The sequence below is a fragment of the Chenopodium quinoa genome, unplaced genomic scaffold (assembly GCF_001683475.1).
Source record: "Chenopodium quinoa cultivar QQ74 unplaced genomic scaffold, ASM168347v1, whole genome shotgun sequence".
Classification (NCBI taxonomy): domain Eukaryota; kingdom Viridiplantae; phylum Streptophyta; class Magnoliopsida; order Caryophyllales; family Amaranthaceae; genus Chenopodium; species Chenopodium quinoa.
This window is the reverse complement of record NW_018743979.1, coordinates 4,723,627-4,748,229: the sequence shown is the minus strand read 5'-3', so window position 1 is coordinate 4,748,229 and position 24,603 is coordinate 4,723,627. Positions and strand designations below refer to the sequence as shown.

The 24,603-nt window shown below is 37.8% G+C and overlaps 1 protein-coding gene across 1 annotated transcript; it reads right to left on the bottom strand.

The window, feature by feature from the left end:
* Window positions 1-2,461: 2,461 nt before the first annotated feature.
* LOC110690047 lies at window positions 2,462-13,253 on the bottom strand. The gene is made up of 2 exons (XM_021866876.1): window positions 11,929-13,253; window positions 2,462-3,227 (listed from the first exon to the last, which is right to left on the bottom strand). The coding sequence occupies exons 1-2, from the start codon at window positions 12,878-12,880 to the stop codon at window positions 2,725-2,727; spliced, it is 1,455 nt and encodes a 484-aa protein (XP_021722568.1). The 5' UTR covers window positions 12,881-13,253; the 3' UTR covers window positions 2,462-2,724.
* Window positions 13,254-24,603: the final 11,350 nt, after the last annotated feature.

Sequence of the window (24,603 nt, the reverse complement as noted above, 5' to 3'; positions counted from 1 at the left end):
AGGGTTTACTGTGGATAAATTGTGTTTTGTGTTTGGTTAGCGAATTTCTGTTTTAAGGTTACTAAATTGTTGCGGATTTAGGGATTTAGGGTTCACGTTCGTTTCGATTAGATTGCATGCAAGCTAATATAGTTGAATTTAAGTTTGGATTAGTTGAATTATACTCGAATTCAGTTTAATTTACTCCAATATACTCGAATTTAGGTAATGTTGACTTTGAATTTGAATTAGTTTAAATGGTAGTCGAATAAACTTCGAACTTGACTCGAATTTAGCTAATATTCTAGTTGAATTTGGACTTTGAATGTAGAAGAACTTTAGTGGGGTCTAGTAGTTGAATTTAAGTTATTTTAACTATAGTGTAGTTGAATTGAAGCTGAAATTTTCTTGAATTTTGGTGTGTTTTTTGTGTTATTTTGTATTTGGGTTCATTATGGTGGTTGGTCTGCTGTTGTTTTGATGATGCGGTGGAGGTGAAAGGTGTCCTGGTGTGGCGCGGTTGTGCGAATTGGTGGTGTATTTTTGTGGTGAGAGGTGGAGATGGCTGGTGGTGTGAATTGTTGCTGCTGTAGGTGGAAAAGGGGGAGGGGACAGGGCTGGTGGGCAGTTGTTTGAGGTGCTGTGATGAGGGTGGTGCGTTAGTTGGTGGTGTTGGGTTTGTGGGTGGTTGGGAATGGTTTGTTAGTGTTGTGGTGCAGCTGGTGTTGGCGTAAGTGCAGGGGGTAGGTGCATATTTGTGGAATGGAGTGGTGTGGTGTTTGTTGAATTTCTGTATTTAGCTTACTTTGTCGATATTTACTATATTTTGTTATGTAAATGCTTGATAGTCTCGATATGCCTTCTTATTTATGGGTATTAGTATACGTATATTGTATTTATATACAATGTTTTGTACATTCATAAAGGCGTGAAATGGCGAGCATGCCCTTGTGCTGGACGAAATTCCCACGACACCTTGCTGGGTTGAGACAGACTCTTTTGAACTAGGCTTAAAATTAAATGGTTGTGTTTTGCCTTCTGTTGTTTTAACTAGTTAGTTTTTTTGGTGTTTTCCTCGGTGTTTCTTGGACATTTATAATTGCTTGTTGGATTTACTATTTATGGGTTTCCAGGTTTGTGTTATTTGTGTGGGTTTTGTAGGAGGAAGCTTCGACTAGTTTTCGGAATTTAGGCAGGGTGTTGGATTTTCTTTTTTCCTTTCTTTAGGGGATAGAAGTCAAAGTAGGCTTTATCATAAGGATGTTACTAAATTTAACATAGGTTGTCGTTTAATGGAAGTATTAGTTTGAGATCCTTTTTTGGATTCTCAAGCAATGGTCCATGATTTATTGAGGGGAGAGGTGTGTTTGCTTTTCCTGTTGTGCTTTGGTTACAGGATGATCTAAGCAATATACCAGTTGCTTTCATCCCTTTGTTGGTGTTTGTGATGACAAATTTAGTTATCGTTTTTAATCTCTATCTTGAAGGAGGCTTCGTATCTTAAATGTTTGGGGTAAGCAAAGTCCCCGAATGTCTTGCACCCTCCTTTGGTGGAGTTGAAAGAAGAGAACCTGAATATTCGTGCAAGGTTTCTCATGGCAGAGTCAGTAAGAAATATGAATCACTTAGTTATGTTTTTCGATCCCTTGGAGTGGAGTGGTGTCAAGTTTCTCTTTTTAGTCAACATGGTGCAGTGCATTCATCTTCCGATATTTTCAACTCTCAACAGCTTCCTTCTTGAATTTGCTGCAATCTCTTTACAAGGTTCAATTCCCATCACATATATTAACCGTTAATCAAAGTTTTTCCCAAGGTTTCCAAATAATATGGCGTGTATGGGTCCAGAATAAAGATCTGGATGGTCATTGGGTGCCTTCTTTCTTCTAGTTAACTGGCAAGACTTGACTTTGGGATTGTTTTGGCATGTTGTTCCGTTGTGGATCATCAAGTGTCTTTTCTTTTTCTTGTTTGGTTTGTGAGTTTGGTTTGGTGTGTGGTTTGTTGTTGTTTTATAGTTTCTTTTAGCCTTGTATGTTAGGTTGTAATTTGCTTTTCGTTTATGAACTCTTTGTCAAAAAAAAAAAAAAAAAAAAAAAAAATTTGGAATTTGACAAGAAATTTGAGGTTATTAGTAAAAACACAACTCCATTTGCACCTGAATTTGATTTTTATGGACCAGATTATGTTATTAACCATGATAAAGAGGATACATCCATGAGGTGATATTGAACTTATGAACTATACTCAATTGGCCAATTTAAACAACTAAGAGAAGTGAGGGAGGCAGAGGGAGAGGAAAGGGGAAAGGAAATGGCAGAGGAAGAGAAAAGGGAAATGGTAAAGGGAGAGGGAGGGGAACTGCTCTTGAGACTTGTTTCAATATTTTCTCTACTCCATGGCAAACTGAGCAACCTATATACCTCACCCTGAACCTTTCTATGAACATTGAAAATTGATATGAAAGAAGTAATTGAAGTTGTCATTACACCTTGATTTAGTTTTATTACTTGCTCAAAGCTAGCTTAGTATACATGCATACAAGTGTACAAGAAAAAAAAAAGAAAAGAAAAAGGGAGTTATGAAAGACATGCAACTATTTTAGTTGCCTTGTGTATGATGAATATTGAAGGTACGTACATTCCTACTCAGTTCAACAATGAAATTGCATATCATAAATTTTCATATACTTATGTTAGCAAAAAATTTGTAATGTCAATGTCATAATGTTGTTTATACTATCCCAAGTCACCGTTTTGTGCTATCTAAAACAATTTCAATAAATTCGGCCTCTGTTTCATCCTCATACTCGTCCATTTTGTTAATCCTAGTGTTGTTGTAAAGGTCACTATTATAGCTAACTGTACTTTTAGTTGTTGCACTATGACTAAGCCACTCAGCATCAATTCTTCCCATAGAAAACAACTCTTTGCTGTCTTCGTATCCGAGTGCTGCTGCAGATGAGTTTACGACGGGACCAATGAAACATGGATTTGGGGTCCTGTGTGCATTTGCAGGAAGATAACTAAAGCTGCTTTGGCCTAAATTCACTAGCATAGTTATGCCAATTTTTGTAGCTATAACCGGGTATAATGGCCTCTCAAAATCCTCTGACTTGCAATGTATTACATGCACCAGCTCTGAGTCAACTGTGAAGTAAACCTCCTTTTTTCTTGGATCAAATCCACAGCCAATTACCCTTCCAGTTTTAGCCCAATCTTCATTTTCAGATTCAAATACAAGTTTCATACCTGAAAAGTCAAAGATTAATCATAATGATATATTAATGTCAAATAATGTTAAATCAGAAATCTTTATACTACCTCCTTTTTCATATTATTTGTAATGATTTGACATAAAATGTGAGTAAAAATTGTCTAATCGTTATAAGTAATATGAAACGGAGTAATTTTTAATCTTCTTTCCCACATTAGTTCGAATTATTATTGCTACACAAAATTATAAGAGATAGGCTTTGGTTGAGTAATTTGTTGTCATTACTATTGATACTCCTTTTTTTATAGTTACATATGCCTTAATAGGTTTTTTTTTAAGAGTTGTATTCCAATTTTAGCATATTATTATGTAGAAACTAGTGTGTGGTCCAAGCGTTGCACCGGGTTGCTACTTTAATTAAAATTTGTGATTATATGTTTTTTAATATTTTTGGGTTCTTTTTTTTTTCCCTTTTTTAATTAGTCTTTATGATTTTCAATTATATATATTTGCTTTCATATTTATAATATGGTTGCTAATTGGCTTAGATGGTTAAATAACCATATTTTCTACAAGAGGTTGGGTGTTCAAATTTCCTTATGCTTATGTTTTTATATGAAGTAGTAGTGGCATGGCATAACAATTAAGGTTGATTGAGTGGTGATGTGGCATAATGAGAGTTTGAATAGGTGATATGGCGTAAGTGAGAGGATCTGCATGGCACATAGACTTTGTTAGGAACGACTTTTAATATATTAGTATAGATATTATATCTTTCTTATTGTTTCTAATTACATATTCTTCACACATTCGTTACTATCGTAAACCCTTAATAAGTATTGTTTGATAACAAATATCACACTGATGAATTCTTCTACATTTAATTTTTTATCTGTCAAACTTATCTTTTGTTTAGGACGTTTTCACAATAAATAATTTGTTAAAGACTAAACACACCATGTGGCCAGGGTCATTTATTCAAGGTAACCCCTGAATAAGCAACCCCTCGATTAATTTCTGATTGACCAAGTAACCTCTTACTAACTGAGTAACCCATGACCAAGTAAATACTGATGGAGTAACCCTTGAACAAGTAACCCATCACCGACTGAGTTATCCCTGAATAAATAATTCCGGCCACACGGTGTGGCCAGCCACGCAGAAAATGTGTTGGAGACCAAATTAATAAAACCCCGACACGCGTTGTGTGCAGAAATGGTTAGTATAAAATTAGTGAAAGTGGGGTTCATTAAAAAGAGAAATAATATTTCTTTTTTATTATTTTCCATTTACTGTTTACATAAAATAAAGTAGTTAATGTTAAGTGGTTTTTTTTTTTTTTTAATTACTTTTTAGGTAAGAAAGAGAGAGTTGTTTAAAAATTTCAATATTAGTATATACTTTGTTATTATTTGTAGACTATGTAATGAGATAAAGAGCGATAAAAGTTGAAAATTTTCTTAGCATAAAAGGTTTAAAGCAAAAGTAGGAAAATGAAAAAAGAACATATCAAAATAGAAAGGATGTTGACAAAAAAAATGAATGAATGGGGTGATAAAAAAAAAAATGAATGAAAAAAATGTTAAAATTAATCGGATACGTAAGAAGTATACTAGCACTATCAGTAATGGTGAATTGGTGATACTCACTTAATCACCTTGGGTCTTTACTTCTTACATAAACTATAGTAACTTAGTAAGACTAAAATTAATGTTTCTCTTTTAGGCATTGTTGTCCCACATTTGAGCCAGGACATTCTGGTCTCTGGCCCAATTTTCTTACAATTTAAAGAAAACAATAGGCAAGTGATGCTACTTTTTTTTTTTTAATTGCAAGACTTTTTATAATCAGCTATTTTTTATTTATTTATACACCATATTTTGTGTGGGCCTTGCTACACCATTGTATGCTTGTAATTAAGTAATCTCTATAACACTGACCGAGTAACACCTGTAATATTAACCGAGTAGCCTTTAAAATACTGATCGAGTAGCCCCTACAACACTCACGAAGTAGCCCTCTGTGACATTGACCGAGTAAGCCTTATAACACTAATGATGTAACCTCCATGTTGAGTGGCCACACCATGTGCACAATCACATATAAGAATTTGTGTAATTTGTAATATTTTCTTACAAAAAATTTTATATTATACACAGTATTATTTTACTATATTTATCTCCTTACATGGTTCCACTCATACTCCACTCATACTTGTTTAATATTTTCATTCACTCACATCTTTAACTTTTACATAAAATATTCACCTACTATTAATTTTTTAGCATTTTTTAATTTCCTAACAAATCACACTTACATAGACTTTTAACAAATTCAAATCAACAACATAAAACTCCATGCCAGTTAAAGTGTTTGAATTTAAAGAGAATAAAAAAGAAAAGAAAAGAAAGAGTATCACATTGATTTAATGATACAACCCATCAAGGTGATTCATTAGTTTGTGCTACTCCCTCTATGTTTCGTTCAGTGTTACAATTTGACTTTATTCACTATTCACATAATGATTGTGACTTGATTATATAACTAATTTTTCAAAAACAGATGTTATTATATAATACATTGTTGGATTCGTTAAGGAAAAGAAATCCTCTCAAAATATTTCCATGCCACTCCAGGATATTGATACTAATATCCAATCAGATGTTGCCTTAATTGAGCCTAACCCCATGCAAGGAAAAGAAAACTCTTCGTTTTTATTCCAAGCTAATCAAGAAGCTAGACAACAAGTCCCTACAGTGCAGACCCAAGCTATTGAGAAGTAATCTGATGCAAACTTTGAGCTCTCCTCTAGTGACACCCATGTCTCAAACACACTCCTTGATTTCCCTCAAGACACCCCCGGAGAAGACTTTATGCATAGGTCAACCTCTGGAGTAGATATATTTGTGAGCATAAACCCCCTGATTCATGTTCTAGAGATGCAACTAGAATCTATGGTACCACCAATCTCGAATCCCCCGGAATTGGTGGCCACTTTGAAGATTCCCAATGAATTTCAACGCTTGTTGAGATTCATTAGTCAAGCCTACATGTCTTCGTTAACTTCTATACCAGTTTCTATGGAAGATAGTCTACCAAATTTAGCTTCGGATTCGTTACCAATTACTTACATGGTGTGGAATGTTCAAGGTGCGGGAAATACAAATTTTATTTCCTCTTTAAGTGATTTGGTGCTTGCTAACCAACCAGATGTCTTCTCACTTGTTGAGACTCATATGGGAGGTGCGCAAGCTGAGAAAGTTGCCTCGATTTTGGGGTACTCTGGTCATACTCAAGTTGATGCAGTTGGCTTTAGTGGTGGCATTTGGGTGTACTGGAAACCTGAATTGGTCACTGTGAATCTGATCATACAACATAAACAACATATTAGTAAGAATATTACAAGAATTGGAGCTGTCCCTTGGTACTTTACTGCTGTTTATGCAAGCCTTGACCCTTCACAATGAAAAGAATTATGGGAGGAGCTCAAGACTTTTGCTGCATCTCATAATAAACCATGGCTTATAACAGGAGATTTTAATGACACTCGCTTCCCTTCTGAAAGAAACAGTTCGTGTGCAGAGACTACTCGAAGATCAGCCATGTTTAACTCTTGGATAGAAGATATGGATCTCATTGAGGTGGAGTTTTCAGGTGCGGCCCATACTTGGGCACGAGGGTTAACTCCTGAGACACGCCGAAGTGGTAGATTAGACAGGGCGTTATGCAATGAAAATTAGGCTTTGCACTTTAACAGAGCATCTATGAAACATCTTATGGCCTTCCATTCTGACCATTGTCCAATTTTTATATTCCCTAATGGGTTTTCTCCTCTACAAGCTTTGCATCGTCCATTTAGATTTCAAGCAACTTGGATGTCTCATGAAAACTTCAAAGAATTCGTGCATAACAATTGGGATTCTAGTAGCTCTCTTATGCCTGCACTTACCAAACTTTCAAGTGACTTACAAATCTGGAACAGGAATGTATTTGGCAATATTTTTAAGCAAAAGAGGATTCTTCTTGCGAGAATAAGGGGCATCCAAAAATCTCTAGCGCTGAAGGTAGATAGGGGTTTGATTAAATTGGAGTCTCGGCTTCTAAAAGAACTTGATGAGATTCTTGAAAGGGAGGAGACCTTATGGTATCAAAAATCTCTATAGATTGGCTTAAAAATGGTGATAGAAATACCACTTTCTTTCACTTGAGCACGATTGTTAGGAGATGGAAGAACAAAATCCTAGCAATTAAAAATGCGGATGACAATTGGATTTAAGACAAATGCGAAATTCAAAATCATATTGTGAATTATTTCACAACCTTATTCACAGAGGAAGGTGATCCGCAATTTTTTGATGTCCTTCAAGACATATTTCTGGAGCTTCGAAGTAGTGACTGGAATTTTCTCACTCGGACCTACACAATAATAGAAATTGATAAGGTTATAAAGGAGATGGGGGCGTTAAAGGCTCCTAGCCCCGATGGTTTTCAAGCTCTCTTTTATTAAAAGAATTGGGATATAGTGGTGCAAACTGTGTGTGATACTCTCATCCCTATTCTTGAAGGTAAAGGCGTTCCTCCTGGATTTAATGAAACATTCGTTGCTCTTCTTCCCCAGGTTGACCAACCCGAATTGGCTTCGCAATTTAGGCCAATTGGTTTATGCAATGTAGCATATGAAATTATCACTAAAGTGATTATTAATCGCTTGAAACTAGTCTTGCCTTTTCTTATCTCAAATACTCAAGCAAGTTTCGTGCCGGGTCGTCAAATAACTAACAACATTGTCATAATGCAAGAGGTTTTACACACTATGAGGAGGAAGCAAGGGGCAAAGGGATACATGGATATAAAGATTGATTTCGAGAAAGCCTATAATCGTCTCCGTTAGTCCTTTATTCGTGACACTCTTGTACAAATGAACTTGCCTATCACTATGATTGATATTATCATGGATTGCATCACTACTGCTTCTTTTCGAGTTCTTTGGAATGGTGAACCTTCCCAAAGTTTCAAACTGAGTAGGGGGATTCGGCAAGGAGATCTTCTCTCCCCATAGATTTTTGTAATGTGCATAGAGTGATTTTATCAAGTCATTGAAGAGGCTGTTGCTCACGACCTTTGGAAACCCATTAGAGCAAGTCGGGATGGTCCTACCTTGTCAAATTTATTTTTTGCCGATGACATCATTCTTTTTATGGAAGAGAATATTAATCAAGCTGAATTGATTCGTTCATGCCTAAATCACTTTTGCTCTGCCTCGGGTCAAAAGGTAAGTTTACCTAAATCTCGAGTGTTCTTTTCGAAGAATGTTACTATCTCTGACCAAGAGGATATATGTTCGGCTTTGGGGGTGGAAGCTACTGCTGACTTGGGGTTGTATTTAGGGATGCCTACGCTTACTAGTAGGGTCACTAGGGAGACTTACAACCATCTTTGCGAAAAAATCGACAGAAGGCTTAGTGGTAGGAAGTCGAAATATTTATCATTGGTTGGCCGTATTACACTTGCTAAATCTACATTATCTTCTATATATATGTCCTTCTATTCTATGCAGTTAGCCAAAATTCCCCGAACCATATGCGAGGATATTGATAAGAAAACTCGGAGATTTATTTGGGGTAGAAGCGAGGATCGAAAGAAAATCCATCTTTTTTCATGGGAAGTGTTGTAAAAACCAAAAGAATTAGGTGGTGTGGGAATTACATCCGCAAAGCAAGCCAATGCGGCTTTTCTTACTAAGTTGGGTTGGAGGATTTTAGCCGAACCTAACTCTTTGTAGTCGCTTGTTCTTCAAGCTAAGTATTGCAAGGGTTGATGTGATGTTGGTATGTTTGAACCGAAACAAGGAATGTCAAATGTCTGAAGCGACATAACTGAGAACGATAAGCTTTTGAGTAAGGGTATGCACACAACAATTGGTATTGGAGCTCACACTCTTTTTTGGGATCATCTTTGGGCTACTGACAAGCCTTTAAGTGATGTGACTACTGCTCCTATCCCCATGGAATTAGCAGGGGCAAACGTGGAAGAAATGTGGGAAGTTGATCATGGGTGGAGATGGAATATCTTTGCTCCTTTTTTAGATTCGAATACATTCAAGCTAATTTAAAATCATGAGGTTAGAGCAGACCTGAATGTAGGTGATTTAATTTATTGGAAGGGTGATTCGAAGGGTAAATTTACCATTAAATCCGTTCTTAGTATCATGCGCCATGAAACGGATGTTCTTGATGAAGAATGCTGGATCCTTGTGTGGAAGGCCCCTATTCAGCAGCGTGTTCGTGCGTTTCTATGGCTGGCTTGCCATGACAAGATCCTTGGGAACCAAAATAGGTTCAAAAGGCAACTCACCGATGACCCTCAGTGATTTATTTGTGGTCACATGGAGGAGAGCACTCTTCACATCTTCAGTGATTGCCCCGCAGCTAAACAAGTCTGGCGTTTAGTTTTCACTTTAACTCTGTCTTGTGGCTTCTTTCATGGGTCTTTGAAAGATTGGATCCCATAATCTCAAAGATTCTGGTCAAATGGAGGATCAAGGGTGGCCTACACTATTTGGTACTGTTGTTTGGTGGGTGTGGAGGTGGAGAAACTGCTATGTTTTTAACATAGGAGATGAAATTCCTATTGATATGGGAGCATTTATTCGTATACGAATAGATGTGGTTTTTCGCAGCTTAAATAATCAAGAAGATGCTCCTCATTCCAGGCAAGCGAAGCAACACCAGCATATCTCGTGGCAGGCTCCTAATTGCGGATGGTATGTGCTTAATTGTGATGGTGCTACTAAAGGGTGCCCAAGGCTGGCAGGGGGTGGAGGGATCATTAGAGACCATGAAGGCAATCTTATTTCTCTGCTAATTTTGGTCATTGTACAGCCTTCAGAGCCAAAGTCTTAGCTCTAACCCGAGGCCTTGAAATAGCGAAAAACCTACTTATTGAGCGGCTGGAAGTACAATTAGATAATCTTGCATCCATTCAAATCCTAAGGCAGGGAAAACCTCTAAATGGTGAGAATGTGCATGAGTTAAATCAATGCTTGGGGATGCTAAATAATGTCAGGGAAGTCAAAATAGCTCATATTTATCGTGAAGGAAATCGCGCGGCGGATTGGTTGGCCAACCGCGGAGTCTCTCAAGACACGGATTTTGTTATTCTTAATTTTATTCCTTTAGGCCTTAGTAGTATTTTAGCGGAGGATGTTAGGGGAGTGGCTTTCCCACACCTAGTACCTATGTAGTTTTTTCTATTTTGTTCTTGTTTGTTTGTTTTTGCTTTCTTGTTGTTTTTCTTGTAATTTTTGGCTTTGCCTCGTTTGAATTAAAAAAAAAAAACATTGTTGGATTCGTCATAAAGTTTACTTTCATAATATCAAATTTTCTATAATTTTACTAGCTAATTTATGGTCAAAGTCGAGTTTCAACGTGCGTGTTTGATCAAAATATAACACTTAAAAAAAACACAGGGAGTATTGCATAAACTTATACTCTTTCACCTTAGTGTCTGGTCTATGTCTACAACAGATAAATGGCATGGTAACAGCATATTATGGCTGCATCACTAAATTCCTCAAATATGGCTCATTGAAATGGTATGGTAACGCTAAATTCCTTTAAGAAATTTTTTGGCTCTTTTACAAAACTAAATTATAAATATAGTTTATGGTTTGCAATTTATAGTTCGAGTCAACAAATCAAATTAGATTGTTATTTGGCTTTAGAAATTTGGTAAACCGCACCTAAATTGCAAAGTCAGCACCACAATTTTAAAACTGTAAACTGCATTAAACTACAAAAATATGATTGGGTTTTCAGTTTGATAGGATCTAAACCGCGCTCTTAATACCAATACTGATATTTAACTAATTTTACTAGGAAAAACAATACATAATTTTTGTTGAACATATAATTATTGTTGTTTAAATTTTGCAAGGAATGCTTAGATGTACAGATACCGAGCCGGAGATCCTTATCTTGTTTAAAACGCTAGCTTTATAGTAACAGTAACTTTTGTGTGTGGTTGGCTACACCTTATTGCCAGCTAACACATAAGTAACCCCTAATCGATCAAGTAACCCCTGACCGAGTAACCTCTGACAAAGTATCCCCTGACCGAGTAACCTCTGACAAAGTATCCCCTGACCGACCGAGTATCCCCTTATTGGCCGAGTAACCCCTAACAAACTGACCGAGTGAGTAACTCCTGATTAACCGAATAACCCCTGACCAAATAATCCCGACCATTTTTTTCAAAAAAAAAAAGTGGTTGGTGACGCGGTGTGGCCAACCACATATGAAAGTTTGTGTTATAATAGATGGTTGAAAAAGTTAATAACAATTTTAATGCTTCACATTATACTAGAATGTATCCCTATTAATGCATTAGACATATCCTTAATTCCAAGGTAAAATAAATAAATAAATAAATAAAAATAAAATAAAAAAAAATCTTTAATAATTATTGGAAAAGTTATTGATGGTATACAATTATTGGGAAGTTTATTTCAATTTTTTTCCTTATAGAGCTCGTAGAAATGATCTAATTAGAATTTGGAGCATTCTCCCTAAGAGAGCCTAAAACTTTGTATTTAAAGAATGCTATTTTTTTTTAAATGGATTGTTTAAAGAATGATTAGACAAACACATATTATATAACTTTTTAACGAAAATTAATTAAATAATATTAATAAATGAATAAATAAATAAAAGTAAACAAGACGAAATTGAAACTTACCTCCAAGAAAAACAGAACCATCAGAATTGAATCCAATAGAGCCAGGATAACTCCCCGGAATCCTAGTTGTTACGAAACCCCCAACACTCAGTCCTATTGACATCTTCACACCATCACCTCCTCCTCTTCGGCCACCGCCACCGATTTTCAACTCCTCTAACAAGTAAGACCCTCGGCTACTACTCACATGAAACAACCCTTCCTGCGTCTTACCAATCCCCGAACTCGCCGTAGAAGAAAAACTACGCTGAAACAACAGTTTCGTTTTTTCACCTTCACCATTAAACTTCACGTTATCCTCATTTGAGTTCAAAACATTTATCTCAAAATACGCCTCCTGCGGAAAGGATTGAACCATTGGCGGCCCTGGCAAAGGTAGCGCCATCCTCACCACCGATTTCGCCACCGAAGATGAACTTGCAGCCACGGCTCCACCACCAAGGTTTAAGCCTTTGATTTTAAATGATAACTTTTGCATAAAATCAACTGATCCTGAACCAATTTCCCAACTCTCTTCGACCTGATTAATACTAGTCGAATTAATAATACTACTGCTTTCTCTACTGCTGTAAAAATCACCTGTAACTCGCAGACTATCAAACAGCGATGATCTAACAGACGGAGACCTCGACACGTAACTAGTAAAGGCGAATCGTGACCATCCATTCTCGACAGCGTCGGTGACCAACGCTGGATGATCAGCCCAATTGAAGAATGATTTTGTTGACGAACCACGGCGGAAGAAATGAGAACTTAGCCTTCTCTTGCTGTTTTCTTCCGTCTGTAATGGTGTCGTTTTAACCTCTGTTTCGACTCCGACTTCTTGTTGATGACGCTCTGTTGCAATACTTCTTTGATTAGACTTTCGACGAATAATCAGAATCAAGAAAATGATCACCATAAGTCCGGCGAAAATCGCAGTAATTAGCGCTTCATGCCAACCAAACATCATCGGTTTTCAGCCTTTAGGTGGGAGGGATAGAGTTATCAAGGGAGAAAGTGGAATTTTCTAAAGTTAAGGAGTTAAAAGAAAACAATAATAAATGCAAAGGAATATTTGTGAAGAAAATTGAGACAAAACGTGGACTAAAGAATTGTTCAAGAAAGGTAGGAGAGTTGAAGGAATCATCAAAGTCATGATTCTAGAAATATACATGCGGGTTTGACACAATAAGTGAATAAGTATTTTTTTTATTGGGACCAAGAATATTGTAAATTATTGATCAAATCTTGTTATGGTGTATGTTATTATGTACAAAATTCATTAATTTAACGGTGCCGGCACCCTTTGCCGACTTTTGAATTTGCGTGCTTCATGTTTTTTCTAATTTTATTTGGGTATATTAAAATTAAGTAATTGTATGAACCTACTAAATGAACAAAAAATATTAAGTCAGAAGAAAACTACTGTATTAAATGTGCGGAAAAATACCATTGAATGCCATTGTATTCAGATGCGTATAAATAATTTCATACTAGATGAAACTCGTACGATTAACGGTTTGTTTGTATTTTTAAAATCAAATATTTATTTATTTATTTTGTATTATGTGATAAATTTTGTTATTTTATTCGTTATACGAAGTATATTATTTAATATTTTTATTTAAAAATAAATTATTAATTTTCTCTCATTCAATATATATTTGGATAAAATTCCTAATCTCAAAAGATAATGTTTTATATTTAATTAATTTAAACTATAAAATCTCATCGATTTATTTTACTTATGTGGCATTTGAATTATTTAATTCTAAAATAAATTACAAATCTCTTATTTTATTGGGTATAACTAAAATTTATAATTTTACATGGCGTGTTAAGAAATTTTAATTTTACGTGACTCTGTAAAAAATTGGGAAAAAACTCCCCTTTATATATATACTAGATGAAACCCGTGCGACAGTTTGTTTATTTTTTTTAAAAATAAATATTTGTTGTATTATGTGATCAAGTTTGATCATTTAATAATTTTATTTTAAAATAAATTGTGAATTTCCACTCATTCATTATATATTTAGATAAAATTCCTAATCTCAAAAGGTAATATTTTATATTTAATTAATTTAAATTTAAAATCACATTCGTCAATTTTGCTTATGTGACATTTGTATTATTTAATTTTAAAAGAATTACAAATCTCTTATTTAATTGGTTATAAAAAAAATGTATAATCCTACATGGCGTATTAAGAAAAATTAATCATACGTGACTCTCTGAAAACTCCGAAAAAAAATCGCCTTTATATATATATACTAGTTTTATGCCCGTGCCATGCCCGTGTTATTTATTGAATTTTAAGATAAACTTTATTTTTACTATGTATATGTCAAATTTTACAAAAATATCATAGATTCAAAATTAGTTAGGAATTGATTTATTTTTGCGACGACTTAAATTATGTAGTAGGCATATAATGACAAATAATTGTGAAAATGTTCTATTAAAAAATTATATATAAAAAAAATAGCAAAGTAAGCTTGAAATATTATAAATTTCTAAAAATCAGCTAAAAATAATTAAATAAAAAAATTGTTCTAAACTCGTTGGGTTAACCCGAACCCAAAACTTTGGGTTAGGGTTGAATATTTCCTAACCCATTACCTGAAGTGACCAACTTGAAATGACCCGTAACCCGACCCAATTGACAGGTCTACATATAGTAATGAAACTATATTAGATTGTGAAGTATTTTATTTCAACTGATTAGAATATGTTATAAGAGATATTGTATGATTTGTATAAAAAATAAATTTATATGATAATTATTGAGAGTTATAATCTAATATATTTTTTTTGAATAAAATTATAATTTATTTTGTATATATGAAATTTGGTATTTTATCAAAAAAAAAAAAAAAAAAAAAAAACAAAACTCTAAACTAACAATTTTATCCTAAATTCTATCTAAATTTAATTGAAAAATAAAATTCTAAACTAAATTTTTTATCCTACAAAATCTACCTAAATATTTTATTCAAAAAATATATATTCAATGTGTCAAATAAATCCTATGTGTCAAAACAATATTATTTGTCGCCAACGTGGCGCGACACTTGGCGAAAAGTTAAAACGCCAAGTGTCGTTGTGTAGTGGTCTAGCTAACAGTTTAGCTTTATATATTAGTTATATGTGACTAGTTTTTGTGCCCGGACAATGCTCGAATTGTTGATAAAATTTTAGGATAAACTTTTTGGTTTGAATGTTAAATATGGTCAAATAAACCCTTTTGATAATGAAGAATATTATTAAAAAAAATAAAAAAATAAAATTAGATTAGCATAAAAAATTTAAAAATTATTGAAACGCTTTTTAAGTGAAAAGCCCTTAAAGTTCTAATACCTTGCTAACACTGATCTGATCTGATCTGAATTCTTTTTAAGATTCTCCTGTATTGTACAATTTCAATTGTGTCCTAATTTTAGTAGTTTTTGACTTTTTTTTTTAATTTCATTAACAAAATCACAAACATACACAAAATCATTACAACCGAATATGAAGAATACCTTATCAAAAGCTTTAATGGTAAATCAACGATAGACTAAAAAAAATTAATGATACATGGCCATATTTATAATTATAATTACATGGTTATCCGTATAGGAGTAAAACTCTATTATTAATTGGATATTCATATTAATATGTGGTTTGTTGCTATAAGTAAAATTCTATTGTCAATAAGAAGATAATTATTTTTCAAAAGAATTATAAATTATTTTATGTATATTTTTTTTATCCTAAACATAATCTAATCTAACGTGGCATCTAATCTAATCACAATAATATCTATTTGTCACATACGTGGCTCGACACTTGGCGAAAAACTGAAATATCAAGTGTTGCTGTCTCATAGCCTGGCTGCGAGACCAACTTATTTATTAGTGATATGATTAGAATAGATTTTACACTCTGTTATACTATGTAGACTATGTAATGGGATATAGAGTGATAAATATTTTTGATGTATAAACCTACTAAATGAACAAATAATATTAAGTGAGAAGAAAACTATTATATAAGCAGAAAAATACCATTGAATGCCATTGTATCCGGATGCGTATAAACTATTTTATACTAGATGAAGCCCGTACTATGCACGGTTTGTTTGTATTTTTTAAACCAAATATTGTTTTTTGTATTATGTGATAAATTTTGTTATTTTATCCGTTGTATGAAGTATATTATTTAATATTTTTATTTCAAAATAAATTATGAATTTTCTCTCATTCGTTATATAGTTACTAAAATTTCTAATCTCAAAAGATAATATTTTTATATTTAATTAATTTAAACTTTATAATCTCATTCGCTTTTTGAATTATTTAATTCTAAAATAAATTACAAATCTCTTATTTAATTGGCTATAACTAAAATTTATAATCTTACATGACGCGTTAAGAAATTTTAATCCTACGTGGCTCTCTAAAAACTTGGAAAAAACTCCCCTTTGTATATATACTAGTATGTGCTCTGGACGTTGCCCCCGATACCCATTTTAAAGTGTGTACTTATTCATGGGCATGTTTATATTATTTATATATTTTTTTTAAAATGTTATATACAAAAAGAGAGTAGAAACACTACCTATTTTTCTTTGCGGCAGCAGCGCTTGGGCTTGCTAGTTGGCCTAGTTGAGAGCACAAGGGCTGCCAGCAAGGTACTCTTATTTCCCAAGGCAACGCCGGCTAGCTGGCCGCTTTCCCTAGGGGGCGGGTAAGGCTTGTGGTCCTCTCCTCGTGTTCCTCACCTAACTCTCCTAGTTTATTAACATGTGTTTTTTTGATTATTTGGTTATGCAATTTAATTTATGTTTTATTTAAATTAATTGCTAAGATTTTCTTTTAGATGGAAATCCCACATTGATAGTTTTCTTTTAGGTTGGTGATCCCACGTTTATAAATACCCAGCTAGTTTTGGGGATTTGTGCAAGAGTTGCACTCTAAGGGATTTCCTCCTAATTGTGAGAAAATCTTGAGTGCGTAAACTCTAAGTCACGTGGGGATTTAGTCTAGCCACTAATCTCAACCAAGTTTGGGCGCGAGGGTGGATATCGTTGGAGGGATTGCGATTGTGATTCTTGCTCCGTAGCCAAGGCGTCTTAAGGTTCGTGTTCGTGTATCGGCCAAGCGCGCTTTATTATATGCAATTAGTCGTATTAATTATGCATGGGTCCGGGGCCGGTTTTGGTTTCCGCACGGTGTTTGGAACATCGTAAAACCCAAGAGCAAGGGCTTTCAGTCACAGTTTGGCAAAATAGGCAAGAAGATGGGGAGGGAAGTCCTCTCTTGTGAATTGCCTCCCTGGTTGGGAGGGCTTTGTGGCAAGCTTTCCAAAGAAAGATCTTGATCTTTAGAGGTATTTGTGTTGATCAGATGGAATCCCAAGGTTCAAGAGGAGTTTGCCAAGGATTATGGGATAGCTAGATTCTTTCATATAGATAGTGGAGGCCTAAAAGGACTCTTCTTTGGCATTGAAGTAAATCAGGTTATCTTGATAATTATGGAGGATCTTTATAGCACAAAGTACTCTAGTGATATGAGGGCGAAGTCAAATGGAGAGAGTAGAGAAATCCCAATTTCCAAGGCTGGCGACCAGCCCTACACATAAGATTTCATCATAAGGGGAAAGAGGAACTTGAATCGAAGGTCTTAGGTGGCCTAGGGAACACCAAGAATCAAACCCGGGCAGCAGAGTCATTAAATAGCTCCCATCCTTTCCCCATATCCTTCCATATGAAAGAACTTAGCTTAAAGCTTTTGTGAGTGTCCCTATTAGCTATATACTTGTAGTAGATGATTTTTTAGGCTAGGTGTTAGAATCCGCCTCTTTCTCTATGTATCCCCCTTCCTTTTTCCTTGTATTTTCCTTATGTAGTGTCTTCTAAGTCTTTCTTTTTGCTTTCTAGGCTCTAGGGGAAATTATTGTGTTACTGTAGTTTCAGCGTTCACTAGTATTTCTCCATGTAATCACTATAAAGCTCTTTATGGGGCGAATGGTTGAATGAATGAAAGCTCCTATCCGAGTTGCCTTTGCTTTAAGACTTGTGTGTTGATTTAAGCCTTTATAAATATTGTGCTTGCCTTGTTTTAACGCCTCCCCACCAAACCAAGAGAACCTCAAAAGACGCCTTCCTTATCGTCGGTCCCGCTTGTGCCCGCTTCGAAATATCGGCCGTCACAAGCCCCGACTTAGTACTCGTTGTTGACGAGTGCTTCGTTGAGATACCTTTGGTCCGTGCTGCTGTGTGCCACGAACCCTCCTTTCGCTCTAGGCTTGAGTCCTTGTCGTCAATAGACAAGTGCGCGCCGCACGATCCAGTGACAAACTCTCGGACCGTGACAGTTGGTATCAGAGCCGGGTTGCTCGAGATATGTCGAACGAAGAGATGCCAGGATATACGTTGGAAGAAAGACTTGTTTGGCTTGAAGGCAAGTCAGAACAGTGGGCTATGCTGGAAGAAAGGATGCCCAAGCTTGAAGATATTGTAATAAAGCAAGTCGAGGAAATGGAGAGGCTCGCGTCGACGGTGGATGGGTTGACGAAGCAACTTAACTTTGTGCAAGGCTTAGCTGATGAGACACAAGACAAATGTGCCACCTTGATGCGTGCCCAAAGAGGGCTCGGGGATAGTGGAGGTACTAAAATAAAACCTCCTAAACCTCGAACCTTCAATGGCACGAGAGACTTGAAGGAGGTTGAAAACTTCATCTTCGACATGGAGCAATACTTCCGTATATGTCGGTTGGAGGATGAACTGAAGGTTGATACTGCCACGATGTACTTAGGGGACGATGCTAAGCTTTGGTGGCGCACCAAGTACGCCGATATTCAAGCTAAGAGAACGTCGGTAGACACTTGGGAGGATCTAAAGAAAGAGCTGATGGCTCAATTTTACCTCGAGAATACTGAGTTTGTCGCTCGTACCAAGCTTGCAACACTGCAACATAAGACCTCTATTCGGGAGTATGTGAAGGAATATTCGGCTTGCATGTTAGAGATTCATGACATGTCAGAGAAGGATCGCCTATTCAACTTTGTGCGGGGTCTGAAAGATTGGGCTCAAAGGGAGATATGGCGCCTAAAAATTGATACCTTATCGGGTGCTATAGCTGCAGCTGAAAGGTTGATGGATTACTCGTCAGACAAAGCGCCCATCCAGAAGAGGGGAAATAGTGGGTCAACATCAAGCACCCCAAGGAGCACCAGTGGTAATTCTCAGGTTAGCTCGAACAGTGTGGGGAATAGGTTCAGGAATGGGGGAGAAGACTCGCGGAAGAATGTCTTCACCACATCTACAAACAGAGGTGGGTCCTCGGGCTCATCATCATCATGGAACAAACCCCTCACCTGTATACTTTGTCGAGGGCCGCACAAATGGTTTGAGTGCCAGCATAAGTCAGAAGTAGACAACCTCCAGAAGAAACTCTCCTCGATGTCCTCTGACCCTCATAAAGGAGATGACAAAGAGGAGGACGTGGGAAGCGAAGAAGAACCCTTTAAGTTGGGGGCATTGTATTGCATGTACGCTATGGGAAAAGAAACGTCGGAAGATAAGGGTTGGGCTACCAGCCTGATGTACGTAGATGTCTGGATAAACGGGAAGAAGGCTCGGGCGATGGTTGATACAGGAGCCACTCATAATTTCATCAGGAAGCGCGAGGCAAACAGGTTAGGGCTGAGAGCCGTGCATAGTGGTGGTCGCATGAAGGCTGTGAACTCTGAAGCACAACCGACTTGCGGCGTGGCAAAGAATTTGAGCACCAGGATTTGGGAATGGATTGGGAGCCTGGACTTCACAGTGGCAACAATGGATGATTTTGAGCTGGTCCTTGGGATGGATTTCCTACACACTAGCAAGGCTGTCCTGATGCCCCACCTAGGGTCCTTACTTGTGACAAGCCACCAACCATGCCTCCTACGGACACACACCCAAGCTGAAAAGGGAAAAGAATTGAAAGGCCCCCTTCTCTCGGCGATGCAACTCAAGAAGGGGATGAGAAGGAACGAGCCCACGTTCCTCGCCACTCTCTCGATGAAGGACGAGGAGGTCGAAGGTGATATCCCGGAAGTTATAGGAGAGTTGCTCGGGGAATATGAAGACATCCTAAGGAGCTCCCAAAATCTCTTCCTCCTCGAAGGGCCATAGATCACAGCATTGAATTGGTGGCAGGTGCTAGACCACCTGCGCGAAGCCCCTACCGGATGGCCCCTCCGGAACTTGCAGATTTACGTAAACAGATGGACGGGTTGTTAGAAGCTGGGTTCATTCGGCCTTCCAGAGCTCCCTATGGAGCACCGGTCCTTTTCCAGAAGAAGCAAGATGGGAGTTTGAGACTGTGTATCGACTATAGAGCCTTAAACAAGTTGACAGTGAGGAATCACTATCCGATACCGTTGGTAGCAGATTTATTCGATCAGCTAAGAGATGCTGTGTACTTCACGAAGCTTGATCTAAGGTCCAGCTACCATCAAGTCCGAATTGCTCAGGGGGATGAACCAAAGACAGCTTGCGTCACTAGATACGGCGCGTTCGAGTGGTTGGTCATGCCGTTTGGGCTAACAAATGCGCCCGCAACATTCTGTACCTTGATGAATGAAGTCTTCCACGACTACCTTGACAAGTTTGTGGTTGTTTACTTCGACGACATCGTAATCTTCAGCAACACCCTAGAAGATCACTTAGAACACCTGAGGAAGGTGTTTGAGAAGTTAAGACAACAACACCTGTTCGTGAAGCGGGAAAAATGTGCTTTTGCAAAGGAAGAAGTAAGCTTCCTTGGACATTTTGTGGGAGGAGGCCGCATAAGGATGGATCCTAAGAAAATACAAGCTATTAGTGATTGGCAAGCTCCGAAGAACGTCTCAGAATTAAGGTTGTTTTTGGGGTTGGCTAACTACTATCGCCGCTTCATTCAGGGATATTCAGAGATAGCAAATCCCCTCACGGACTTGTTGAAGAAAGACAACAAATGGAATTGGTTGGAAAAACAACAAGGGGCTTTCCTCAAGATCAAAGAAGCAGTAATGAAGGAACCGGTTTTAGCCCTCCCTAACATTAACAAGCCGTTTGAAGTTGAGACGGATGCATCCGACTATGCATTGGGCGGTGTCTTACTCCAAGAGGGCCACCCAGTTGCTTATGAGAGCCGGAATTTGAGTGGAGCCGAGAGGAGGTATGCTGCCCAAGAAAAAGAGCTGTTAGCCATTGTTCACTGTTTGAAGGGGTGGAGACACTACTTGTTGGGAGCAAAATTTATTGTTCGCGCCGACAACACTGCGGCCAGTTAATTCCTCATCCAACCAAAGTTAACGGGGAAGCAAGCTTGTTTGCAGGAGGTCCTAGCGGATTTTGATGTGGAGTTCACGTACAAGACTGGAGCCAGTAACAAAGTAGCTGATGCCTTGAGCCGTCGTGCCGATCTGGCCCCCCTACAAAGACTGTCTCCCATGTCAGCCAGCAATGTCACCACCTCAGTCAAAGAGCAAGTCAAACAACACCTTTCAGAAGACCCCATGACGAACACTATTAAAGGGCTGATAGAAGAAGGAAAGACAAGACGCTTCTGGATAGAAGACGGGCTCATTTTCACAAAGGGTAACAAGCTATTCATACCAAAGGCGGGAGGCCTACGGAAGATGCTCTTAAAGGAATGTCATGATACCTGTTTCGGGGTTTTCTGATGTCCTGCGGGAGAGTTACAATTCCGAGACTGGAACCGGACGCCTGTACCTGCAAAATAACGGAGACTCCTGAGAGCTCCGCCTCCAACGGTCAAGTTAGTACCTGATTAAGGAGTAATTAATACGGAAATTAAAGTAATAAGATCTCTCTAGGTGAGAGTGTTTAATGTTGGTAATCTGCGTCGTTAGCGAGATTTGCCGGTTATTAGCGTTCCGTAATGTTTCTGTTCTTCTCTTGATTTCTTGATCTCTATTCTTGACTGCTTAATTAATGAGGATTAATTAAGTATTTATAGCCTTGAGAAGCGTGCCACTCTCTAGGTTTAAGGTAAACCTAGGGCTGACCGGGCCTCTAGACTGGATTGGGCCTTGATGGCCGGTTTTCCCATTTGGCATGGGTGGACACGTGGCGTGCCTCGATTGGTCCGGAGAGGACGTATCTGTGATTGACACGTGGCAGGCTCCTATTGGCCTTCGTGAAGGACACGTGGCGGAACCTGGTTGGTCCACTTGTCAGACGGTGATTGGTGGATAAAAATCCCCTAATCATTTGCCCCTCACAGGTGGCACGTGACTGGTCACGTGTCGCCTGTGACAGGTGTCGCACGGTGACAGGCGACGGCCTGCTACAGGTGTCACCTTGCAAACGGCCGAGAGATTTTCCCGCCCAAATTTTGAATTTGGAAGCGACCCTTCGCCTTCTCACTTTGCCTATAAAAGGAAGTGCTGACTTCGGTCATTTTCACATTTGAGAACTTTGCGAGAACATTCGGACCCCTGAACTTGCTCTGACATTTCGGACCTTTTCTGCCTACCGCCTGTTCTGACAAGCCGACTGCACCGGACTTCCAGAACTTCATCAACCGTCACTCGTTCAGGTAACTCAGTTCTCTTACTCTTAATTTTCTTTTTATTTTTTGAAATGGCACCACGGAAGCACACGACACGACCTAAGTTAGTGATCAGCCGGTCACCGGGGACGGCTGAATCTAGGACTAGGAGTGCCGCCTGCCCTTTTCTGGACCCATCTTTGCCCTTTATACAAAGTCCGACTGTATCTGTGTCTATGCAGAACGTGATGGCCAGAACAAAACAGACTGCTATGATATCAAACTCAGACGGCTCCTCCCAAAGGGTGCTCCTTAGTGAAACATCTGACCAAGCGCCAGATGTAGAATTGAAACGAGACGGCTGCCAAGCCGACAGTTCTGAGAGAGGGGCCAAGGTGGTCCCTTCCCATCTTACCGTTGACATGTCTAATTTTCCTCCTGCTCCTTCTAAGGGAGAGGAGGCGAGCCTGACAGGCGGTATTTTAGGTCGTCACTAAGACACCTCTATCAAATGATATTTGTAGTCCTAAACATGCAACTAAAAGAGTATAGAGGCAAGTTAAGGGTCGAACACAGGGAAACGATTAAGCACCGCTATTTATCTCCTAATGTTAATCTAATTCGATCAAGAAGTGTGGTGGGTAAAGTAATGACTAAAGGGGATAGAACAACAATTAAAATAGGTACTAGGGGGAAGGATCAAACATGCTTTGATTTCAACGAAGTTAGGCATCGGAAAATAGGTTTACATGTAACCCAAGCGACTCATACAAGGCAATATCAAGAATACTCTCTAATCACCTATCGGGATTAAGAGCCTTCCTAGCTAACATACGCTCACACTATCGTCGTAAGGCATACAAGCTAAGGTCATGCAATAATCAATAACCTAATGACTATTCCTAAATCGCACTATCGTCACGATTTAGTTCACGTCATTCAACCACAACATGCATATGGCCATAAACATGGAGTGACTAATAAGTATAAGCACAAGGAAGATTTAATCACAAATATTCCAAATTAACCTAGCCTAACATACATCAAACTCAAAGTATATCTTCACCAAACCCCTAGCAACAAGAAACTACTCACTAGTCATAACTACAACTACAATCATGCTAAGCAACATTATAACCAATGAAATGGTAAGAAAGACAAAGTTTTTATCAACTAAATTAACAAGAGTAGAAGCTTTAATCATAAAAGCAAGAGACAATAGAGAAATATACCAAAACCTTCATTGAAATCCAAATAAAGAGCCACACATCATTCAATCTTCAATCTCCAAGCTTGACCATACATCAATGTTGCAAAATTACTTCTTCAAAAACTAAAAGTAAAACTAATGTTGATAGACAATGAGAATTACACTAAAAGCTATATGATTGTTCAATACAAAATTTTTCTAAAACAAAGACCTAGAAAATTGATATTTTTGAGCTCTCTCCTTGGGTTTCTATGCTAGTTTTTTTTTTATCTTTTCCTCTCCCCCCTTAGCCGTTTTTGCTTTTTCTTTCTTTTAACTTGGGCTGAAATCGGGATTTGAATCAGCAGCAGAGAGGCGCGCCCGCGCCCAACAGTGGCGCGCCCGCGCGTTAAATGATGGCGCGGCCGCTCCTAGAAATGCGCGCCCGCTCCAAAGAGGGTATTTAATGGTTAATCCCGCTCATCAGCGCGCCCGCGCTCTATAGATGCGCGCCCGCTCCTTTGGTTGCGCGCCCGCGCCATTCGTCTGGTTTGGATTTCTTCCTGTTTTGCCCTTATCCCTTCCATCTCTGAATCAACAGCATACGCCTGCAATCATGGAACAGGAAGGCAAGGCGTGATACAACGAAAGGGGAGGGGAGTATAGACTACCTAAACCACATGAATACACATTACGCGCCACAAAGGTAGAATACTCGAAATAGGAGGATCATAGCAAAAACATACTAAAATGAACTGAATTATTACTAAAACTACTAGAAAAGACTATCCTAAGAGCGACATAAATGTCACTCATCAAATTCCCCCAAGCTAGACCTTTGCTCGTCCTCGAGCAAAGCTAAAGGCAAAGAAGATTGAGAAACGATTATCCAAACACAAGCAATATAAATAAAAATAAAATAAAATAAAATAAAATAAAATAAAATAAAAAGAGGGGGGAAGGAATTTACACTAA

Bases quoted from the DNA above. Each gene is read 5' to 3' on its own strand.
- LOC110690047 (XM_021866876.1), bottom strand. From the start codon at position 12,880: ATGATGTTTGGTTGGCATGAAGCGCTAATTACTGCGATTTTCGCCGGA. The intron at 3,228-11,928 runs GTAAGTTTCAAT...TTGACTTTTCAG, and splicing joins TGGTTCTGTTTTTCTTGGAG to GTATGAAACTTGTATTTGAA.